The 25,445-nt window shown below is 40.1% G+C and overlaps 2 protein-coding genes across 2 annotated transcripts; both read left to right on the top strand.

Moving 5' to 3' along the window:
• Positions 1-3,485: 3,485 nt before the first annotated feature.
• On the top strand, positions 3,486-6,268 carry LOC308702281 (class I histocompatibility antigen, F10 alpha chain-like). Its single transcript, XM_081384990.1, has 4 exons — positions 3,486-3,639; positions 3,931-4,197; positions 4,707-4,982; positions 5,834-6,268. The coding sequence occupies exons 1-4, from the start codon at positions 3,564-3,566 to the stop codon at positions 5,839-5,841; spliced, it is 627 nt and encodes a 208-aa protein (XP_081241116.1). The 5' UTR covers positions 3,486-3,563; the 3' UTR covers positions 5,842-6,268.
• A 9,067-nt stretch (positions 6,269-15,335) lies between these two features.
• Positions 15,336-19,013, top strand: LOC308702283 (class I histocompatibility antigen, F10 alpha chain-like). Its single transcript, XM_081384992.1, has 4 exons — positions 15,336-16,049; positions 16,526-16,801; positions 17,674-17,765; positions 18,692-19,013. The coding sequence occupies exons 1-4, from the start codon at positions 15,932-15,934 to the stop codon at positions 18,749-18,751; spliced, it is 546 nt and encodes a 181-aa protein (XP_081241118.1). The 5' UTR covers positions 15,336-15,931; the 3' UTR covers positions 18,752-19,013.
• The last annotated feature ends 6,432 nt before the right edge of the window (positions 19,014-25,445 follow it).

The raw sequence follows: 25,445 nt of genomic DNA, 5'->3' as shown, positions 1-25,445 counted from the left end.
TAAGCCAAAAATACATTTCTTAATTCTCAAAAATACATACAAGAAATTTCTTCACATTTCTTCTACATAAATGACCTATTTTAAATACACATTCATCTTTCCAGAGGTGAAGAATCCCTTTAATAACTGTGGAAGCTGACTGTTTTGACTGTTTCTCCTCTCAAAAGTCTCTCACGTGACACCTCTTGACAATGATCTTAATCTTGAACGGGACGTTACAAGGGTTACTGTGGTACGGTTCAGAGATGCAATTTTCAGAGAAAGTTGGATGGTACTCACTGCTGGGCATGGAGGTCGAAAGGGACAGTTGGAAATGATATTTCCTTCTCCCCCACAGTACAAACATAGATAATTTAACCACCTCTTTTGACGCTCCGCCGGTGTAAGATGGCAAGTATCAACCTGCATGGGTTCTGGTGTTGGAAGGGCGGCAGATGGTACCTGAGGCAGAGGATGCAAAGGGGGTTGGAATGATGAGCAAGCATTAAGTCGTTGGGCAACTCGGATAGATTTCTGGATGAAGTTCTCTAATCCCATATTATCATCGTGAACAACCATTAGTTGACGAATCTCAGGATCTAAACCTTGACGATAGGCAGTGAGAAGAGCCGTTTCATTCCATCCACTTGCCACTGCAAGTGTACGGAAGTGCAAGGTGTAGGAACCCACCGATTGTTTACCTTGTCGAAGGTGAAAAAGTTGATCATGGACGGATAGAGTGGACGATAAAGACTTTTTTTTAAATGTCTTAGAAATGCAGACATTGACTTTCAGCTTGCCATAGCACTTGAGCCCACTGAAGAGCGTGACCGGAGAGGAGTGAGATCACATACGATATGTGCGTTAGATCGGTGGTGTAAAGATGAGGTTGCATCTCGAAGTGTAGGTTGCACCGAAGAACCCGCTGCAATCCTCCGCCTCGCCGCAGTATGTAGCTGGCCGGGCCATGGGATTGGCAGAGGCAGCAGGTGAAGAAGTGGTGGGTGGTGGAGGAAGTGGCTGATGAACTGCGTTCACCAATTCAGCAATCCATGACAGCAGTGCGCTCTGCATGTTGTTGGTCTGGTCTTCTATTTCACTTTACGCCCAAACCACACCTATGAGTAATGAAGCTACTTCAGACCAACCCATTTTAGATTTGCGTCGGGCGCAAGAGTCATTTATCCCGCCGGTATAATAGCAACAACACCCAAGATCCGTCCACAAAGTTCTTGCGTTTTGTAAGGACCACCCATTGGCCCAATGACGGAATCCAACGGCCTGGCGAAGGTTTAATGCGAGTATGTCTTTTCAGCGCTCCAGTGAAGTTCACTTAATATTTGCAGCGTACAACATGCTAAGTCAGGAGATAGTCAGAAATCAGAAGGTCTTCCTAAGATGTGCCCCATGGTCCATTCAAAGTGCCTTCAGTTTGATCTATCCTGGACAAAGTTTTGCAGAAACACCAGACTACACATTAATCTACTAAAATAAATGATTTCTAAAACTTCAGAATAATTCAAGATGTAACATTTATTTGTCAGGTAAAAATGTATCATGCCAATTACAGAAGTAAATTATTAAAAGCCAATTCAGAAAATACATGACATCATTTACTTAAAGATGACTCTAAAAGTAAGTAATGTTTTCCTGACAAAGACACAGTAATGTGTCAGGGCTTTCCAACCGGAAAGCACTGAAACATCACTATGGGGGATGATCCTGGTAAAGAGTTCCAATGATTTCTCTGTCCCCTCACCTTAAATACCATGACAACAGGGGTTATACAAATGTTGTTTAGAGTTGTTTGGGCCAATCCATGTACCCCAGGGGGGTAGCATCTGGTTTCTTGAGATATCTTAAAGAGATCTCACCCAGAGAGGAGAAACAGGATTCTCCTGAGTTCTCAATCGTTCTCATTAAACCAATGACTGCAATGAAATTAAGACCATTTTACCAATCGCACTGCGACCCTTAAAATGACACCAAACATGAAAAGGAAAAACAACATATTCACAAGATACACCATATGTGTTATATAAACATTCTTAATGAACTTTCAGTGCCTTGAGGAGGGAGAGAGGGGATGAGTTGAAGTCAAACAAGGGGACAAGGAGATAAGTTTGGGCAGGACAAGGTTCTGTGCTCTGTCTTTGCTATCTGCTGTCCAGGGTGCATTTTATGGCTTTATTGTAGGGTTCGTTTTGTTTTAGCAGGAAAATCAGTTCTTACAGTTTCGCGTTTGATACTTGTGTTTCAGATCGTTAAAATAGGGCCCTATGAAGGATCGCCATCAAGTGGAAAGCAGATCAAGCTTGACGAGCCACAGAGTAGGTTCTGGCCGCTAAGGCAGATGTGGCCCTGCAAGGTTTAGCGTGGTGAACAAGGCAGAGAGACGCGGCAATGGCCTCCTCCAGGAATTCCTGTAGCCTTTTTTCTCTGCGGCGTCAACAGTGGTGAGGGCGGATGAAGCAAAAGAGTTGACATAGGCCAAGTGGGCGGGAGCGCCATGACTTTTCAGGAAAGAATGGAGCAGTTCTGCAGGAACCGCTCATCAAGGCGGCTGCGGGCAGGCTCTTACGGGGCCACTCCAAGCCAAGCTCTTCATCAGCCTTGGTCAGGAAACTGATAAGTTTGGCGTCCAGACCAGGCCTGACATCAACTGGCTCCTTAGGCGGCAGGGGGCAGAGTCCTCCATGGAGTTCGACCACTCCTCCGCATCATAAGTTGCCAATGACACTAATGAATGTCATTAGTGAATTTCTCCTCGGAAACCTGGGAAATAGACCAAAACGCTCACACCAGATGTGGGTGCTGGTCTTCACAGGAGAAGGAATCCCCTTGTGAAGAGTGGGAAGAGTGATGTACCCGGGTGTGGCGAGCAGGATGAGACGCTCGCACAACGAGAGCAATTTGTCTCGATGAGCGCGGCTTCAACGTGGGCACAGCCCAGGCAGGTAATGCACTCATGGTGCTTATCCGAGGAGTGCGTGAGAGCCCTGCATGTGCCACCTTCATGGCCTGGCGAGCTGAAGGCTGCATGAGACAAATACATATAATTGGAAAATACTGAAACAATTTCTGAAACAAAAATACTGAAAAGATTCCAGTGCAGCTTCAACAAAACAAAATCCTTCTTTTCAGTTCAAGAACAAGTTCTATTATCCTGGATATTATACAAGATGTTTGAGAAAATATTACATATCAGATTTGAAAATTCTTAGTTTCTGTCTGTTCAACAAATGGAAGTAGGCCTTGTTGAAAGAGAATTCGTAGTTAAAATTACATCACAAAATTAATCTTACCTCAGTAAACCAAAGGCTTGTAGATGAAGAAAAGGATTATTAACCTCATTGCAGATGAAAAAAAAACATTGCAAATGAAAATTCTTTGTGTAGTCGTCGAAGAGCGCTGTAAAACTCTTTAGCCTTTGCTACATATGAATCAACAGGAAATGGCAGTTACAAATCTGACGTCACCAACTCTAGATAAACAGTCTCAATACGGAAGGGTGGAAGCTTTTGCTCACAGGTTGTCGTAACTCGCTCAGTAAAGTTTCTCTTCGACGACTACACTTAACAATTATGTCTCAAATACATGGATTTTCATCAGCAATGAAGTTCATCATTTTCTTCCTCTGCGTACCTTTGGTTTACTCAGGTGAGATTCATTTCGTACAGTCGTTTAAACAATGAATTATCTGTCAGAAAGGCATTCAACTACTTCCGTGTGTTGAACGGACACACAATCATGAGATGTTTGTAAGAGATTAGATTAAAATATCAAAGAATAAAGAAAGTAAGTTAAGAATTTCAGTGGGTTTGGTGTCTCAAATTAATGTAATATTCATTTGGATAATGGTATTTATAGTTATTTGATTTGACGTTATGAGATTCTTAACCATGTTTGAGAGCTTTATGTCTTGTGTTGTTTTGTTCAATGTTTGTTCAGAGTTACACGATTTCTACACCGCATACACTGTACTAAATAAACAGACGGCTGCAGGAATCCAAGCGTTTATTGCTGAAACGAAACTGGATGATCAACAGATCGATTATTATGACAGTAACATAAAGAAGCTGATTCCCAAACAGAACTGGATGGAGTTTTTTTCATCTACAGAACTGTGGAAGATATACACTGAGATCAGAGAAAAACAACAGCAGATCTTCAAAGACAAAATTCATGTTATAATGGAGCGATTCAATCAGTCAGGTGGTGAGTTAAAATGCTTTATACTACATTTTTAAATGTCAAACGATTACCTTATATATATATATATATATATATATATATATATATATATATATATATATACATATATATATATATATATATATACATATATATATATATATATATATATATATATATATATATATATATATATATATATATATATATATATAAGCTCAATATATCCTGAAGCCGGATGGGCGAATTTGGGACGCGTTTGATGTTAAAAAGTGTCATTAAGCACAATAAGTTTTGTTTCATTCATATTTTAGTTATTTTATATTTGACCTAGTTTTTGTAATTTGCTTCTTTTTTCTTATATTTATTAACAGAAATGACATCAATTAACACAAAATAAATATATTGTGTTCTATATTGTTATTGTAAAAATAACATTTCTCATATCGTGAAATAAGAATTTGGTCATATCGCTCATCCCTACTTGTGCATTAAACAAAAAGTTGTACCTTCTCCCTTTTTTTCCTCTTCAGGAGTTCATATGTATCAGAGGATGTATGGATGTGATTATGATGATGAGACTGAAGAATCACATGGGTTTGATCAGTACTTTTATGATAGACAGAAATTCATCTCAATGGACCTGAAGGAGAACAGATTCATTGCACATGTACCACAGGCCTCTCCTACAGTGGAGAAGTGGAATAATGACAAAGAGCAGTTTACAGTGCTGAAACAATTATACGATCATGAGTGTGTTTACTGGCTGAAGGAGCTCTTGGCGTTAAAAGCGGGTTTCAAGAGAACAGGTACTTTGTTATTGAGAACTTCACTTTGTTCAAAAAGTAGATTTTTTTATTATTATTATGAGTCATTGATGTTTCTCTTTTCTCATGCATTGCTTCATTAAAACAAAAACAAAAAATGCACAATTTATGTTTTGAGATAATCATATAAATGTGACTAATCTGTACCCATCCTATCCTACCACACTTGGCTAATAGGATTGTAAGGTTACACTCGGCAAATTTATCAAATAGATTTTTATCATTAAAACATTTGTCAAATAGATATCTGAAGTCAATATCAAACATTAACAATTTGAAAGGGATAGTTCAGCCAAAAATGAAGAAATTAATTCTTGCAGTCAGTCTTCAGACGCAAAATCAAACCGTTACTATTAGGACCAGCCATCCAGTGTTGTTTAGCATTATTTATATACTATTATAGTTTTGTATTAATATTTTGTATTCGATTTTTTTTTTTTCATATTCAATTTCTGTTTAATTATTCTTTTTTTTTTGTTATGTAGTTGTGTCGTTGTTAGTTTTTTTTATAGTACTATTTAGGTTTGATTAAATTTTTGTTCGGTTTTAGTTTTTTCTTTATTTTATATTACATTACTTAAACCCATTTTGGGTATTTTCCATGGAAACATTTGTTTCGTTTCATTTTTGTTTTTCATCTAATATATTTAATTTGAATTTTGATTTTATTGTTAATGATAATAACCTAACTAACCTACAGTAACCTAACTGGACCTAACTAATAACTTATTTTTAGTATTGATTATTATTTATTTCATAGTTGTTTCAGCCTTTTATTGCTGTTGATATTATAGTATTCTCAAGTGTTTTTTGTTTGTTTGTTTATCTTTTAGAACTGTGAAAGAGTCTGCTAAGAGGGGGCCTCCCCGCATGCCTTACCAACATGACATTTCCTAATGGTTGTTTCTGGAACAAAACAACAGAACAGGAAGTCATCCAGCCTCCATGAGATGTCGGAAGCAGAGATGCTTGAGCTTGTGCGGAAGCTATGCTGTTAGAATTGCTTTTTAGAGCTATGCTGTAATAAGTGTGTGGAAACAATTTTAAAAGGCAGAACCTGAGTTCAGTTGAATTCAAGACTATATAAGACGCAAACAAAGGAAGATTTATTGCTCTTCCTTGCCTAGAAAATCTAGTACGCCAGCTTTTACTAGACGCAAGAAGCTTGCTAGCTTTAGCTATTTTTTACATCTGTTAGTTAGTACTCATTTATGTTCTGTAACAAGTATTCTTTTCATTTTAATAAAGTTTGTTATAACTTTTACTATAATCATCTGACTGGACCTTGGATCATTTGAGTACACTTCTGCCTGGATCAGGAAATCCTTTGTCAAGTCAAGTCAAGTCAACTTTATTTATATAGCGCTTTTCACAATACAGATTGTATCAAAGCAGCTTCACAGTATTAAATAAAATAGTACATCAGTGTTTGTTTCTGGTGTAAAACATCCACGTTTGTTAATGCAGATCAATAGCACTGGTGAATCGATTAATCAATTTAAGTATCCCCAACTGAGCAAGCCAAAAGCAACAGTGGCAAGGAACCGAAAAACTCCATCAGGTGACCTAATGGAGAAAAAAAAAACCTTGGGAGAACCCAGGCTCAGTCGGGGGCCAGTTCTCCTCTGGCGTTTATGAAGTAGAGACCGGATTTAACTGTAAGATTAAAATATTATATGAATGCCTGGCTGAAGAGATGCGTCTTTAATCTAGTTTTAAACTGGGAGAGCGAATCTGAGCAACGAACAGTATCAGGAAGACTATTCCAGAGTTTTGGTGCTAAATGTGAAAATGCTCTCCCTCCTTTGGTGGATCTGGATATCCTAGGTATGACCAGAAGCCTCGAATTTAGTGATCTTAAAGAGCGCGATGGATTATAGGGCGATAGAAGATCCGTTAAATAAACTGGAGCTAAGCCGTTTAGGGCTTTATAAGTCAGTAGCAATACCTTGTAATTAATACGGAACTTTATAGGTAACCAATGTAGTGATGATAAAATTGGTGTTATATGGTCAAACTTTCTTGATCTAGTAAGAACTCTAGCGGCGGCATTTTGGACTAACTGTAGCTTGTTTATTGAGGATGCAGGACAACCAGCTAATAAAGCATTACAGTAATCTAGTCTCGAGGTCATGAATGCATGAACTAGCTTTTCTGCATCAGAAACAGATAGCATGTTACGTAATTTAGCAATATTTCTAAGGTGAAAAAAGGCTGTTTTTGTAACATATGAAATATGATTTTCAAAAGACAAGTTACAATCTAATATAACACCCAGGTCTTTTACTGTAGAGGATAAAGTAACAGGACACCCTACTATGTTAAAGTTGTATTGTAAGAGGTTTTGTGGGCGGTTTTTTGAACCGATAAGTATTACCTCTGTCTTATCTGGATTTAATAAAAGAAAATTGTGCGTCATCCAATCTTTTATATCTTTAACACACTCTGTCAATTTGGATAATTTAGTGTTTTCATCCGGCCGTGATGAAATATATAGTTGAGTATCATCAGCATAACAATGGAAACTAATTCCATGTTTCCTTATAATATTTCCAAGTGGCAGCATATATATTGAGAATAATAGAGGGCCTAACACAGATCCCTGCGGCACTCCATAGTTTACTGGAGTTATGATAGATTTTTCTCCGTTTAAATACACAAAATGGTAGCGGTCAGATAGGTATGATCTGAACCAGCTTAATGCTTGTCCTTGAACACCGGTATAGTTTTGTAGCCGATCTAAGAGTATTGTGTGATCTATAGTATCGAACGCAGCACTAAGATCAAGTAAAACTAGTATTGAGATACAGCCTTGGTCAGAAGCTAAGAGTAAATCATTTGTGATTTTAACGAGCGCAGTTTCAGTGCTATGATGCGGCCTGAACCCAGACTGAAACTTTTCATAGGTGTCATTTTCTTGCAAGAAAGAGCCCAGTTGGGCAGACACAACTTTTTCTAATATTTTGGACATAAAAGGAAGATTTGAAATGGGTCTATAATTTGCTAGGTTATTTGGGTCTAATTGTGGTTTCTTAATGAGAGGTTTTATAACTGCCAATTTAAATGTTCTTGGAACATGACCTAAAGATAAAGACGAGTTAATAATATTGAGGAGAGGCTCTTCCACTATAGGTAACACTTCTTTCAATAGTTTAGTTGGTATGGGATCTAATAAACATGTTGTTGTTTTAGAGGAAATGATAAGTTTATTTAACTCTTTTTGTTCTATAGTTGTAAAGCACTGTAATTGTTCTTGCGGGGTGATAATCGAGGCTGAATTATAAGGCGCGATTGAAGATTGAATGTTTACAATTGTGGATCTGATGTTTTCTATTTTCTCATTGAAAAAATTCATGAAATCATTACTTCTAAACTAACGGAATATTTTGTTCAGGTGACGCTTGTTTATTTGTTAGTCTAGCCACGGTGTTAAATAAGAACCTAGGATTGTTTTGGTTATTTTCTATTAGTTTGCGTAGATGCTCAGCCCTGGCCGCTTTTAGGGCCTTTTTATAGCGTGAAGTACTGTCTTTCCATGCGATTCTAAAAACCTCTAAATTAGTTTGTTTCCATTTACGCTCTAAATTACGGGTTTCTCTCTTTAGAACACGAGTAGTATTGTTGTACCATGGTGCTTTAATTTTCTCTCTGACCTTTTTTAGTCTCATAGGTGCAACAATATCCCATTTTCCAGAGAGAACGGTGCTCATAGTGCTGGTTAGTTCGTCTAGTTCATCTGTTTGTTTAGGTTCAGGCAGCAGCTGAGACAGATCCGATAAGCAATTTGAAAAATTATCTATGGTGGATGGAAGGATTGTTCTGCCTAATCGATAACGCGGCGCAGCATGATATATTACCGGGGTACGTAATATGCAAGTTACCATGTAATGGTCAGTTACATCATCACTTTGCGGAATGATATCTATATCGGTTGGATCGGTTCCATTTGATATAATTAAATCGAGTGTATGATTAAAACGATGAGTTGGTCCGGTAACGTTTTGCTTGACCCCAAAGGAGTTTAATAAATCTATAAACGCAGCCCCTAACGTATCATTTTGATTATCTACGTGTATGTTAAAATCTCCAACCTTTTCGAAGGTGAAAAAGTTGATCATGGAAATGCAGAAATGCAGACATTGGCTTAGTAACGGGAATTTCAGCTTGCCATAGCGCTTGAGCCCACTGAAGAGCACGACCGGAGAGGAGTGAGATCACAAACGGTATGCGCGCTCGATCGGTGGTGTAAAGAGGTTGCATCTCAAAGTTTTTTATTTTTATTTATTTAACCTTTATTTAACCAGATGATCTCATTGAGATTTAAAACCTCTTTTTCAAGAGAGACCTGGCCAAAATGGCAGCATATTAACAGTTCATAGTTTAAAATATGATCACCAAGCATACGCACAACAACAAGAAACATTTAAACAAGATCCTCAAGATACATAAACAAACAACATCAGACTACTTAAAAGTACAATTTCTACCTACCATAGGTTAAAACGATTCGTTTTTTTTTAAACAGTGACAACAATTTATGGCATCTATTTCCAAAACTTTCATGCATTGTTTAAATTCACCAAAAGAAATCAGAGCTCGCAATTGCAAATCAGTCTGTAGTGTGTTCCAGGTGGCCGGGGCTGCATAACTAAAAGCCTTCTTACCAAGCTCTGTACGAACCGTAGGTACAGATAAAAAGTACAGGTTACCAGAGCGTAAATTATAAGAACTGATATTACGTGACATATAGGAGCAAAGATAAGATGGAAGCATATCCAGCATAGACTTATAAATAAAAATAAGCCAATGTATATGCCTCCTCACTGACAATGAAGGCCAGTTTGTCATTTTGTACAAGGCACAATGATGTACTGATGCCTTACATCCAGTCACAAATCTTAATGCATTATGGTAGACAGTATCCAACAAAGACAAACATCGATCAGGTGCATTTCTATAGAGCAAATCACCGTAATCGAGTGCAGTGAGAAAGGTGAAATCTCCAATCTCCTCCTGGTTTTCCAAGAAAAACAGGCTTTGTTTCTAAAATAAAATCCTATTTTTAAGTGTAGAATGCACTGAAGAATAAACCTGCTGCAATCCTCCGCCTCGCCGCAGTATGTTGCTGGTCGGGACATGGGACTGGCAGAGGCAGCAGGTGAAGAAGTGGTGGGTGGTGGAGGAAGTGACTGACAAACTGCGTTCACCAATTCAGCGAATGGCTCCGTGACAGCAGTGCTCGTGCTCTGCATGTTGTTGGTCAGGTCTTCTATTTCACTTTACGCCCAAACCACACCTATGAGTAATGAAGCTACTTCAGACCAACCCATTTTAGATTTGCGTCGGGCGCAAGAGTCATTTATCCCACCGGTATAATAGCAACAAAGCCCGAGATCCGCCCACAAAGTTACTTGCGTTTCGCATTTGATACTTGCGTTTCAGATCGTTAAAATAGGGCCCTATGAAGGATCGCCATCAAGTGGAAAGCAGATCAAGCTTGACGAGCCACAGAGTAGGCTCTGGCTGCTAAGGCAGATGTGGCCCTGCAAGGTTTAGCGTGGTGAACAAGGCAGAGAGACGCGGCAATGGCCTCCTCCAGGAATTCCTGTAGCCTTTTTTCTCTGCGGCATCAACAGTGGTGAGGGCGAGCGAAGCAAAAGAGTTGACACAGGCAAAGTGGGCGGGAGCGCCATGACTTTTCGGGAAAGAATGGAGCAGCTCTGCAGGAACCGCTCGTCAAGGTGGCTGTGGGCAGATTCGTACGGGGCCACTCCACGCCAAGCTCTTCATCAGCCTTGGTCAGGAAACTGATAAGTTTGGCGTCCAGACCAGGCCTGACATCAACTGGCTTCTTAGGTGGCAGGGGGCAGAGTCCTCCATGGAGTTCGACCACTCCTTCGCATCATAAGCAGCAGTCTAAGCAGGGATGCCCAGACTTCCCTCTCCCTAGACACTTCCTCCAGCTCTTCCGGGGGGACTCCGAGGCGTTCCCAGGCCAGCCGGGAGACATAGTCCCTCCAGCGTGTCCTAGGTCTTCCCCGGGGTCTCCTCCCGGTGGGACATGCCCGGAACACCTTCCCGGGAAGGCGTCCAGGAGGCATCCGGAAAAGATGCCCGAGCCACCTCAGCTGGCCCCTCTCGATGTGGAGGAGCAGCAGCTCTACTCTGAGCTCCTCCCGAGTGACCGAGCTTCTCACCCTATCTCTAAGGGATCGCCCAGCCACCCTGCGGAGAAAGCTCATTTCGGCCGCCTGTATCCGGGATCTTGTCCTTTCGGTCATGACCCAAAGCTCATGACCATAGGTGAGAGTAGGAACGTAGATTGACCGGTAAATTGAGAGCTTCGCCTTGCGGCTCAGCTCCTTTTTCACCACGACAGACCGGTACAGCGACCGCATTACTGCAGAAGCTGCACCGATCCGTCTGTCAATCTCCCGTTCCATCCTTCCCTCACTCGTGAACAAGACCCCAAGATACTTGAACTCCTCCACTTGAGGCAGGAACTCTCCACCAACCTGAAGTGGGCAAGCCACCCTTTTCCGACTGAGGACCATGGCCTCGGATTTGGAGGTGCTGATTCTCATCCCAGCCGCTTCACACTCGGCTTCAAACCGTCCCAGTGCATGCTGAAGGTCCTGGTCTGATGGGGCCAGCACGACAACATCATCCGCAAAGAGCAGAGATGAAATGGTGTGGTCCCCAAACCTGACCCCCTCCGGCCCCTGGCTGCGCCTAGAAATTCTGTCCATAAAAATTATGAACAGAACCGGCGACAAAGGTATAACTGCTTCCTTAACCTCACAAAGGAATAAGCTATAAATCTGATTTTTTATAGGGTGGGATTCACTAACTATATGTTATTTTAATGTACACACTAGAAATGTTTATTAGATCTTAACAAAACTGTGACATGCAGAAAACAATAAATAAATACTTTTCATTCATTGCATCCTTTTTATCTTTCAAACCCTTTCATAGACACACAAAAGATCTTACATGTTTTTCCACTCAAGAACCAGCAACATATAAATGAAAGTCTTATGTTTTGATTGATGATAACGACGAAGATGACAATGACCAGGATAATGATGTAAAAAGTTCATTGACCACACTACAGAAATCAATGTCCATGAAAGCTCAGGTCCAAGAACACAAATCCCAAATCTTCCCAGTGCCAACCTTAGTGTTGATACAAAATCACATATGTGGTATAATTCAGCTTCAGGATCCACAACAGTAAGGGTGTAATCCAGTTTCAGGATTCGCAGCATTAAGCCCCATGGCCTCTCAACTCACTTCATAGTGTTTCAGACAAGAGTCCAAACAGGCATGTGCGACAGAAAGACAAATCCCACAGAATGTGAAGTCCTTTTCCGATTGAGCATCAAACTCTTAGTTTCCCAATCAGGACTAGTGCTTGTCTGGCTTTGTAAGGCATGCTTACTCCTCCATTACAAATCTACTACTTCTACTCTCTACACCCATTTTATACCTGAGAGTATTACTCCTTGTTGCCCCCTCAAGGTGTGTAGTATAATTACAATACCCCCCCTAAAAAAAACATGTTAACAGGTTTGACTGTTACAAAGAGCAGCCCTGCCGGAGTCCAACATGCACTGGGAACAAGTCTGACTTACTGCCGGCAATGCGAACCAAGCTCCTGCTCCGGTCGTACAGGGACCGGACAGCCCTTAGCAAAGGACCCCGGACCCCATACTCCCGGAGCACCCTCCACAAGATGCCGCGAGGGACACAGTCGAATGCCTTCTCCAAATCCACAAAGCACATGTGGATTGGTTGGGCAAACTCCCATGAACCCTCCAGCACCCTATAGACGGTATAGAGCTGATCCAGTGTTCCACGACCGGGACGAAAACCACACTGTTCCTCCTGAATCCGAGGTTCTACTATCGGCCGGATTCTCCTCTCCAGTACCCTGGCATAGACTTTCCCGGGGAGGCTGAGAAGTGTGATCCCCCTATAGTTGGAGCACACCCTCCGGTCCCCCTTCTTAAAAAGAGGGACCACCACCCCGGTCTGCCAGTCCAAAGGTACTGTCCCCGACCGCCACGCGATGCTGCAGAGGCGTGTCAACCAAGACAGCCCCACAACATCCAGAGACTTGAGGTACTCAGGGCGGATCTCATCCACCCCCGGTGCCTTGCCACCGAGGAGTTTCTTGACTACCTCGGTGACTTCAGCTTGGGTGATGGACGAGTCCGCCTCCGAGCCCTCAGCCTCTGCTTCCTCAATGGAAGACGTGACGGCAGGATTGAGGAGATCCTCGAAGTATTCCTTCCACCATCCGGTGATATCCCCAGTCGAGGTCAACAGCTGCCCACCTCCACTGTAAACAGCGTTGGTAGGGCACTGCTTCCCCCTCCTGAGGCGCCGGACGGTTTGCCAGAATCTCTTCAAGGCCGACTGATAGTCCTTCTCCATGGCCTCACCGAACTCCTCCCAGGCCCGAGTTTTTGCCTCCACAACCACCCGGGCTGCAGTCCGCTTGGCCCGTCGGTACCCGTCAGCTGCCTCAGGAGTCCCACAAGCCAGCCAGGCCCGATAGGACTCCTTCTTCAGCTTGACGGCATCCCTTACTTCCGGTGTCCACCACCGGGTTCGGGGATTGCCGCCTCGACAGGCACCGGAGACCTTACGGCCACAGCTCCGAGTGGCCGCGTTGACAATGGAGGTGGAGAACATGGTCCACTCGGACTCAATATCTCCAGACTCCCTCGGGATCTGGTCGAAGCTCTGTCGGAGGTGGGAGTTGAAGATCTCTCTGACAGGGGATTCGGCCAAACATTCCCAACAGACCCTCACAGTACGTTTGGGTCTGCCGAGTCTGTCCAGCTTCCTCCCCCGCCATCGGATCCAACTCACCACCAGGTGGTGATCAGTTGACAGCTCCGCCCCTCTCTTCACCCGAGTGTCCAAGACATACGGCCGGAGGTCAGATGAAACAACCACAAAGTCGATCATCGACCTCCGGCCTAGGGTGTCCTGGTGCCATGTGCACTGATGGACACCCTTATGCTTGAACATGGTGTTCGTTATGGACAAGCTGTAACTAGCACAGAAGTCCAATAACAGAACACCACTCGGGTTCAGATCAGGGGGGCCGTTCCTCCCAATCACGCCCCTCCAGGTGTCACTGTCGCTGCCCACGTGGGCGTTGAAGTCTCCCAGGAGAACGATGGAGTCCCCAGTCGGAGCACTTTCCAGCACCCCTCCCAGAGACTCCAAGAAGGCCGGGTACTCTGCACTGCCGTTTGGCCCATAGGCACAAACGATAGTGAGAGACCTATCCCTGACCCGAAGGCACAGGGAAGCGACCCTCTCGTTCACCGGGGTGAACTCCAACACATGGCGGCTGAGCTGGGGGGCTATAAGCAAACCCACACCAGCCCGCCGCCTCTCACCATGGGCAACTCCAGAGTGGTGAAGAGTCCATCCTCTCTCGAGGAGTGTGGTTCCAGAGCCCAAGCCGTGCGTGGAGGTGATCCCAACTATCTCTAGTCGGAATCTCTGAACCTCACGCACAATCTCAGGCTCCTTCCCCGCCAGAGAGCTAACATTCCATGTCCCTAGAGCTAGATTCCGCGTCCAGGGATCGGGCTGTCTAGGCCCCCGCCTTTGACTGCCGCCCGATTCACTTAGCACCGGCCCCTTGCGGTCCCTCCTGCAGGTGGTGGGTCCACGGGAGGGTGGCCCCACGTCGCTCCTTCAGGCTGAGCCCGGCCGGACCCCATGGGGGGAGGCCCGACCACTAGGCGCTCGCATACGAGCCCCAACCCCGGGCCTGGCTCCAGGGTGGGGCCCCGGATGCGCCATGCCGGGCGACGTCACGGTCCTCGAACTTGTAGGCATCATAAAGGGTTTTGAACCGCTCTTAGTCTGACCCGTCACCTAGGACCTGTTTGCCTTGGGAGACCCTACCAGGGGCATATAGCCCCCGACAACATAGCTCCTAGGGTCGTTCGGGTACTCAAACCCCTCCACCACGGTAAGGTGGCAGTTCAAGGAGGGGACTTGAACTTAGTTTCTGCCTAGATCTTAGTTTCTGTCTGTTCAACAAATGGAAGTAGGCCTTGTTGAAAGAGAATTCGTAGTTAAAATTACATCACAAAATTAATCTTACCTCAGTAAACCAAAGGCTTGTAGATGAAGAAAAGGATTATTAACCTCATTGCAGATGAAAAAAAACATTGCAAATGAAAATTCTTTGTGTAGTCATCGAAGAGCGCTGTAAAACTCTTTAGCCTTTGCTACATATGAATCAACAGGAAATGGCAGTTACAAATCTGACCTCACCAACTCTAGATAAACAGTCTCAATACGGAAGGGTGGAAGCTTTTGCTCACAGGTTGTCGTAACTCGCTCAGTAAAGTTTCTCTTCGACTACACTTAACAATTATGTCTCAAATACATGGATTTTCATCAGCAATGAAGTTCATCATTTTCTTCCTCTGCGTACCTTTGGTTTACTCAGGTGAGATTCATTTCGTACAGTCGTTTAAACAATGAGTTCTCTGTCAGCAAGGCCTTCATCTAGCCTACTTCCGTGTGTTGAACGGACACACAATCATGAGATGTTTGTAATAGAATTGATTAAAATATCAAAGAATAAAGAATTTCAGTGGGATTGATGTCTCAAATTAATGTAATATTAATTTGGATAATGGTATTTTATAGTTATTTGATTGGACATTATGAGATGAGATTCTTAACCATGTTTGAGAGCTTTGTGTCTTTGTGTTGTTTTGTTCAATGTTTGTTCAGGCTATCACAAGCTCCTCACCGCATACACTGGAATAAATGAACAGACGAATTCAGGAATCCAAGAGTTTTTTTCTATAACTTTTCTGGATGGAGATGAGATCGATTACTATGACAGTAACATAAAGAAGCTGATTCCCAAACAGGACTGGATGGAGGAGTTTAAATTGACAGAAATGTGGAAAGAAGACACTAAGATCAGAAAACATGTGCAGCAGATCTACAAAAACAACATTCCTGTTATAATGCAGCGATTCAACCACTCAGGTGGTGAGTTAAAATGCTTTATACTACATTTTTAAATGTCAAACGATTACCTTGTGCATAGGGCTGGGAGGTATGAAGATATATTTGGTTACCATGGTATACAATGATATACAGATATAAAATGATATAAATGATATATATAGTTATAAGCTCAATATATCCCGAAGAGGAACTCTTTTAGAGGGCGAATGGGCAAATTTGGGACGTGTTTGATGTTAAAAAGTGTCATTAAGCACAATAAGTTTGGTTTCATTCATATTTTAGTTATTTTATATTTGACCTAGTTTTTGTAATTTGCTTCTTTTTTATTTATTTGTATTAACAGAAATGACATCAATTAACACAAAATAAATATATCATGTTCTTTATCGTTATTGTAAAATAACATTTCTCATATCGTGAAATAAGAATTTGGTCATATCGCTCATCCCTACTTGTGCATTAAAAAGTTGTACCTTCTCCCTTTTTTTCCTCTTCAGGAGTTCATTTGTTTCAGAGGATGTATGGCTGTTTTTGGGATGATGAGACTGAAGAATCACATGGGTCTGATCAGTACAAATATGATGGAAAGGACTTCATCACGCTGGATGTGAGGGAGTTCAGATACACTGCTCATGTACCACAGGCAATACCCACAGTGGAGAAGTGGAATAATGACAAAGAACGGTTTACAGTGCTGAAACAATACTACGATCATGAGTGTCTTCACTGGCTGAAGGAGTTCTTGGCGTTAAAAGCGAGTTTCGAGAGAAGAGGTACTTATTGAGAACTTCACTTTGTTCAAAAAGTAGATTTTTTTATTATTATTATGAGTCATTGATGTTTCTCTTTTCTCATGCATTGCTTCATTAAAAAAAGAAAAGAAAAAAAATGCACAATTTATGTTTGAGATAATCATATAAATGTGACTAATCTGTACCCATCCTATCCTACCATTGTAAGGTGACACTTGGCAAATTTATCAAATAGATTTTTATCATTAAAACATTTGTCAAATGGTCAATATCAAACATTAACAATCTGAAAGGGATAGTTCAGCCAAAAATGAAGACGATTCTTGCAGTCAGTCTTCAGACGCAAAATCAAACCTTTACTATTAGGACCAGCCATCCAGTGTTGTTTAGCATTATTTATATACTATATACTATTATAGTTTTGTATTAATATTTTGAATTATATTTTTTTTCCATAATCATTATTTTTTTTTATTTTTTTGTAATTTTGTTATTTAGTTTTGTCATTTTTGTTAGTTTTTTTTTTATAAGTACTATTTAGGTATTATTAAATTTTAGTTTGTTTTTAGTTTATTTATTTATTTTATATTACAATACTTTGACTTAAACCCATTTCAGGTATTTTCCATGGAAACGTTTGTTTTGTTTAATTTTCGTTTTTCATCTAATATTTATATTTAATTTGATTTTTAGCTGTATTTCAATTAACATTTTTTTTTTTTGTATATGGTAATAACCTAACTAACCTACAGTAACCTAACTGGACCTAACTAATAACTTGTTATTTTTTAGTATTGATTACTGATTGATTTCATCAGTTAGTTGTTTCAGCCTTTTATTGCTGTAATATATTATAGTATTTTCAAGTGTTGTTTGTTTGTTTATTTTTTTAGAAACTTCAAAAGCAAACTTTTCAACTTTTTGGATGTGTGTGATGGGAGGAGCCATATTCCTGGTTATTGGTACTGTTTTCATTAAGATGAAAGTAAGTATATGTTTACATGTCATGTTTTGTAAGTATATGTTTACACTGCTCTTATTTCTCATTCCAGTGGTTTCATCAGCTTTAGGATGATGGGAATGTCCTCAGCAATCACACAAGCATTCAAAAGTTTGGATTTACACAGACATTTCAATGCGTTTGATAGAAATTCCATTGAGTTGGAATTAAACTAATGTTTCACTAATGTTGAGAATCACTTAATTATTCTTTTTAAACTGCACAGCCTCATCTTCAAAAGCCATCATTTCAGTCAAATTTACATGTGATAAACTTTTGAATGTTAGTGTAAAGTGTTTGCACATTAATAATAACGGAAACATAATGTCTCTTGTCAGAAACCCTGCATCTTTTCGCTTTTTAAAGTATTGTTTTCGCTATAATGTATTGATTTAAATGATTAATCATGAATTAATTCCATTAATGTTGAGCACTCTGTGCCCCTCCTCTGGGGAGGCAAACCCCAACTGTTGAAAACCACTGGACTAGTCTAAATTAAAAAAAAAAGAGTCTCATCTAAACATGTCATTTTGCCAATTGTAATAAATGGGTCAAATCTGATGAAGATTTCATTTGGATTCAAAAAGTTTTCTGTAACTATTTAAAAAATGCATTTAAAAAATACTGATTTATTATTTGGTTCTTGTTTTCATTTGATGCTACTGACAACAATTAATAAAGTTGAATTTAAGTTTTAAAAGCTATATTTACAAAACCAGTCAAAGCCAAATGTTTATCTTTAAGCACATTTTAGAGAAATACCTTTGCAGAATTTGCTGTTTTTACAATTGCAGTGTGTAATTGCAAAAATCTGGGATTTGGAATTGGTCACATGCTGTTTCAGTGGTCATATAAATTGTGTAATTAAAATATAGCCTTATTTAACTAATATTTATGACATAACTTTGCAGAAACGGAACAATGGATATAAGCGGATATCTAGTCAAGAGACCGGCGACAAAAAAAAATGAAGAGTTTCCTCCAGTCGTCTGCACTCTCTCCAGATTTCAGTCCGTTTGGGAATCTTCAGGATGTGGGAGATCAGATATTGCCAGCATGCTTGTGGGACACGCTTCAGTGTTGATTCATTTTAGCATTTGTTGATATTTTTAAATGATAAGGTCACTTTTTTTGTCATTTTATTTTTATTTTAAGTTGTAAGTTCACTGATTAGTAGTAGTTTGACAGCTTTTGTGCGTTTCAAATGAAACAAAATAAATACCGAAACATTTCAGAAAATGTGAAGTTCTTTTTTTTAAATAAAACTTGTACGTAAGAAAATAAAGATGAAAATAGTAAAAGTTTGTAAAGTATGTGTAAAAATTGAGAAATACTCTTCAAATTGTGATATTTTAGCCTCTAATTTCTATTTTTAAATACTAGTTAATATCTTGAATTTGAATGCAAAATTGCAAAAGTATTTTATTTAGGAAATATTTATTTATTTTATTGCTTTATATCTAACAATTTAGATTTTTTATTTCAGTATCCCGAGAAAAAAAAAAAGAAACATGAATTTATATTAGTAATCACTAATATACACAAGTTTCGTACAGACTCATATCTTCATTTGTTTGCTGCTAAGTCACTGATTTTCTCATTAGGGTATATTAACATTTAAAGGGGTGATGAACTGAGAAATCAAAGTTTCCTTGAGCTTTTGACATATAAGAGATCATCATACTATAATAATATCCTGTAAGTTTCAGAACTGAAAACTACCTTGTTAGTCCAATAAAAGCTTTTATAGACATCAGGCTCAGCAAACGACTCGTTTTTCAAAGTGGGGAACTATGACGTCAAAGAGGATAAAACACCGCCTACACAAAAGAAGATCAACGCCTACTTCAACACGGCCTGTTTAGCCCCGCCCACCGATTCGCCCAAACATGCTAAATAACATAGGACGACATGATGATTGCTACACCGGATCGAGCTACTTCCAAGCAATAAACATGCTGTTTACTAAATATTGTGCGTGCCTGTTTGTGGAAGAAGACAGTCATAAGCTTCCTTCGGATTCCAGCATGGTTAAACTTTATTAAATCAGTCAATCACAATTTCCCGACACGGATCTGCCAGCAACATGTAAGTAACCATGTGTATTCTAATGCCTGATCTGCGATCAGTGATTTCGGTGTAATTATTCAAGTTCAGATATTTCTCTTAAAATCGTTCAATACTGTTTATGCATCAGTGACTAAACGATCAACTTCACATAATTTCTCGTAGTATTATGAAAATAATCATTTTTTAAACTGTTATTAAATTATATAGCCTAGCCTACAGAAAGCGATCAAAGAACGATCCCTTTCGCCCAAGCTGTCAATCAAACAGCACAGCGCGAGCCGCGAGAGCTTATCTGGACACTTACCAAACTCGTGATGACATAATGACACTGTTACACTACACAACGAAGCTCTTACTGTGTATTCACATCGTGTTTGCATTGTGATTTGGTGTAAGCATTTGTGAGAGTGCAAAAATTGCGTTGCAATGATAAGATCTTTATTCACGCGATCAACAGACTGTCTGTCATCTGCTCAGTGCTCATCATGCTGCAACCTTTCATGTGATGGAATAGATTTAAATATAATGCTTTAAACGATACTTTTCACGATTTGTTAATCTCGATAGCTGTAATAGTAAAAACGTAGTAAAAGTTTTCGAGAGAGTTCCTGTAATACTAGCTATTTCATTGCAAGCATGTCAGCCAATCACAGCAGTGGGCGTTTGCACTGCAGTCTCACAGCAGACACGCCCCTTAAAACGGAGCGTTCAAATCTGAGGCAGAAATCAGGCTTGGAAAAATGGCTTTTATTTATAAATTATGACAATTTTTTATGTAAAAATCATACTAACATTATAAGGGCACCCCAGGGAACATTATAAAATAATAAAACAATCCAGTTCATGACCCCTTTAAGTTAGTTTCTACAAGTATGTGTTCTCGTATGTAAGTTCTTTATTATCAGTCTTAACTTTTGACAGGAACTGTTGTCCACACCAATAAATGCGGTATGTCTTTTCAGAATACACCACGGCACGAATGTATTATGCAGATTACCGTTTATGAGTTTATATTGTTATTTATACTGGAATGACCAGTCCACAGTCTTTTTCATGAACTTAAAGTTGTATCAATCACAAATATGTTAGTATAGTTTTCTTGTTGATATATATATATATATATAATTTATCGTGAAGTATCAAGGTCCCGTCCATAGACTCAATCTCCAGCAGAGCTGTCAATCATGACGCCACGCCCTATATTATAGCAATCAAATAGCATCAAATTACTAACTAAAACCAAGCTTATAAGAAAAAAACACCGTAATAAGAGCTACCTAAAATGACAGAAACCAAAGTGAAACTTTATTTTTTAGTTTGGCTAATTTGCAGCCAGCCACCTCTCTTCTTTCTTCTTCTGGTTGCTGTTCATGTGAAGAAAACAAAAGGCCTTTTAAGACCTTTTCCCTGATGTGCAGCCCTCAAGATACAACCAGCCCTTTTGTTACTTTCTTGACCATAACTGAGTCAGACTAACACCACAAGTTTGCCATCTCTTCATTCAACCCGGAAGAATTGTTCAACAGCTAAGGCATTGCAAGTACATCCTACATTAAACAGAGGTATATTATAAGCTGTAGACCTCTTGTTCTGTTCAGGTGGTTTACTGACTGTTATGTAAGGCTCCGGTCTGCCTCGCTGTCTTTGCTGCCGTGTGGTTTGTGTCTGTAAGCTCCATATAGCTTTGCGTTTTGAATCTCTATTTACTATCACTCCTTGTTGTTTATATCGCTAAATATATCGTACTCATCAACCAGAAATCTGATCTTGTTTTTTGTCTAATTTTGTCTGTCTCATTGATCTGACTTCGCTAGCTTTGATCTAAATCACTATCGCTAGCCTTCCGCTAGCCTGTAAATCTGCCATGCCTGTTTGCCGTCTTTTTTCTCTCTCGCGCCTTTTTCAAGTTCATCAAACAACTGTGGTGAATAGGATCAGTCAACAAACACGGTGAGTCATGTATTCTCCTGTTATTGTCACTTGCACTGCATGTCACATGAATTGTATAGCCTTCTCTGTCTGCTCTTCTTTACATATGATAAATGTGTATCACTCCACTGTTCAAATCACTCCACTGTTCATCTCTCTGCACTGGCTACCTCTCGCTGCTCGCATCAAGTTCAAGGCATTGACGCTTGCTTACAGATCTGTCACAGGCTCAGCTCCCTCCTACCTTCACTCACTCCTACGAGTCTACATCCCTACCAGACGCCTACGATCGGTCAACGAGCGACGCCTCGTGGTTCCATCACAGAGAGCCACAAAATCACTTTCCAGAACATTCTCATACACAGTTCCATGCTGGTGGAACGCTCTCCCCACCCTCATCCGGAATGCAGAATCCCTGACAACATTCAAAAGACAGCTGAAAACCCATCTCTTCCGTGAGCACTTAACCTCTTAAAAAAAAAAAAAAAAAAAAAAAAAATTCCTTTCCCTTTGAAACATCACTTATCAGGCTTATGCTACTCTGAATAATGTCTGAACTTGCCTCTTTTAGATGACTCGCTTATTTAGTCCTAATTTGTAAAATGCTAAATGACTAAATGTAAATGTATTTATTAGAGGTGGGCATAGATTAATTTTTTTAATCTAGATTAATCTAGATTAATTTTGAAATTAATCTAGATTAATCTATATTAAAATGGCTTATTTGAATTCTGCCGAAGGCATTCAGAATATGTGTGCTACCCAAATAATGACTATAAAAGTAAGTCTTTGAGAACGGGTTTCTCAAGTCAGGTGGCGCATTAGACCAGGGGCTCATCTCCTGTTTCCACAATGCATCACAAACTGCTTGAGAAAGCTGTTCTACTCACTGTAAAAGGTTACTGTACTGTTACCGTCCGTTGGCAACATTAGGTAGACCTATGTTATTATCAACTACTAGCGATGTTGCCTAAAATCCATATTGTGATATACATTGCAGCCTCTTGCGATAACGATATTATAATAAAACCATTTCAGAACAGGTTACACAGACCCTGCTAAACAACTGCTAAATGTATTTTTTTAAAGGGTTTATGTAGTTTTGAGAACATATATTGTGCAAAACTATAAGTATACAACATAATTTTGCAGATAAATAAAATGTAAGTACACTAGCTGCAGAGATTTAAGTAGGTCTAATGTTTATTATAGCTTTGAGCTTATGAAACCCCAAATTTAAAATTAGAATATTGTCTAACTGATGTCTTTTCAGTTAAAAATAAACACAACAACGATTCTTAAAATCGGGCGCAGACAGGGATTATGTTCTACACCACTCAGATATATTGGGAATAATACGCGCGCGCTGGTATTCAGTGATATGTTTCGTTTTGAATTTGAGGTGGTAGAACGGATAAGTCACGGTTTAACTTACCGAACTGTTACCTCACACACTCTGTCTATATAGTTTGCTGCTGCTCGTTGCACCGATCTTTTTCACCAGTTTTCACTTTCAGCTGTGTTACAGTGTTTACTTAAGATGACGACGAATATGATGCGTTGCAGCCGGGTGTTCCTCGCGGCCGCGGGTAGATTGCGTCATCATAGCTTGTGTAGCTTGAGCCAGCTCCGAACCCAACTTGGAGAATAGATTAACAGCGATATTTTTTTTATCGCGCGATAAGAGTCTCGCGTTAACGCAGCGCGCTAACGCCGATAACGGCCCACCACTAGTATTTATTATTATTATTATTATTATTATAAATGCAGGGAGTACATTGCATGTACATTGTTCGGTTCCGGCTGTAGAGTCCGTTCAGCAGGGCAACTGGATGACCGTGAGACCCTGTAGTCGCGGGACAAAACACCGCTCTTCCGTTCCGATTACAACTTCAAATAGATTCTCCCCACTCAGTGAAACACCCACTGAGAATCCTGTTGATTGTGCTCTCGTTATTGGCGATTTGATCACACGGAACGTGAAAATAGAGACACCAGCCACCATAGTCACATGTTTGCCGGGAGCCAGAGCGCCTGACATCAAAGCAAATTTAAAAGTGCTGGATAATGCTAATCGTAAATTCTCTAAGATCATTATTCACATCGGCACTATGATGTTCAACTCCGCCAGTCAGAGATCACTAAATTTAACAATAAAGAGGTGTGTGAATTCGCAAGTACGATGTCAGGCACTGTAATTTGCTCTGGCCCCCTTCCTGTTTGCCGGAGTGATGAGATACTTAGTAGATTGTCCTCACTCAATGGCTGGTTGTCTAAGTGGTGTCCGCAAAATATTATAGGGTTCAAAGAAAATTGAAAAGTTTTTGGGGCAGACCTGACCTGTTGAAAAGAGATGGTGTTCATCCCTCCTGGGATGGTGCTGCTCTTCTCTCTAGTAATATGGCTCATAGTCTTAGAGCTCAAACATGACAATCTGGGGCTCAGGTCAGGAAGCAGACAGACTGGCTTAACCGACCGTCTGCTAGCGGCCTCGCGTCACCAAGGTAAATCCCATCACATAGAGCCTCTTTCACCTAGCTATCATCATATAGAGACTGTGTCTGTTCCCTGAATTAGGACATACAAAAAACTTCCAAACTTATCTAAGGGTAGAAATTTGATTGATGTTCAACAAATAAAAAACTATAATGCAGATTAGCAAATGATAAATCTCAGGTTGCTGAATATTCGATCCCTTTCTTCAAAAGCACTTATTGTTAATGATACGATTACAGACTATAATCTAGATATGCTGTGTTTGACAGAAACCTGGCTAAAACCCAGACAATTACATTACTTTAAATGAGTCCACCCCGCAAGATTACTGTTATAAACACGAGGCTTGTTTAAAAGGAAAAGTAGACAATTACTGTATTGCTGGGGTATTGCTGTAATTTATAGCAAAATCTTCAGTATTACTCAGAAGTCTAGTTTCAAATATAATAATTTTGAAGTGATGGTGCTTTCTGTAATGTTATCTAGTGTAAATGATAAATCACGTTTGAGATTTGTGCTGGCTACTGTATACAGGCCACCAGGGCACCATACAGACTTTATCATAGAATTTGCGGACTTTCTATCAGAGTTAGTATTGGCTGCAGATAAAGTACTAATTGTTGGTGATTTTAATATACACATCGATAATGAAAAAGATGCATTGGGATTGGCATTTAAAGACATTATGAACTGCAGTTAAACAACACGTGTCAGGACCTACTCATCGTCGTAATCATACTCTAGATCTAATATTATCACACGGAATAAATGTTGATGCCGTTGAAATTCTGCAGCAGAGCGATGACATCTCAGATCATTATTTAATCTCATGTATACAGTACCTCATTTAGCCAAGGTTGCAAAGCCGACTCCGTGTTACAAATATGTGAGACCTATCACTTCTGCCTCTAAAGATTGCTTTATTAATAATCTTCCTGATCAGTTTCATCATCTCAGCATCCCAGATAGCTTAGAAGAACTAGATATTACAACAGAAATGTTTAACTCTCTCTTTTCCAGCACTTTAGACACAGTTGCTCCGTTGCGCTTAAAGAAGATTAAAGAAAATAGTCCAACGCCGTGGTACAACGAGCACACTCAGGCACTTAAGAGAGCAGCCAGAGAGATGGAGCGCAACTGGAAGAAAACAAAACTAGAGGTATTTCGCAT

Source organism: Scardinius erythrophthalmus (assembly GCF_964197995.2).
Source record: "Scardinius erythrophthalmus genome assembly, chromosome: 14".
Lineage (NCBI taxonomy): Eukaryota > Metazoa > Chordata > Actinopteri > Cypriniformes > Leuciscidae > Scardinius > Scardinius erythrophthalmus.
The sequence above is the reverse complement of the archived record's forward strand: the minus strand, read 5'-3'. Positions and strand labels throughout refer to the sequence as shown.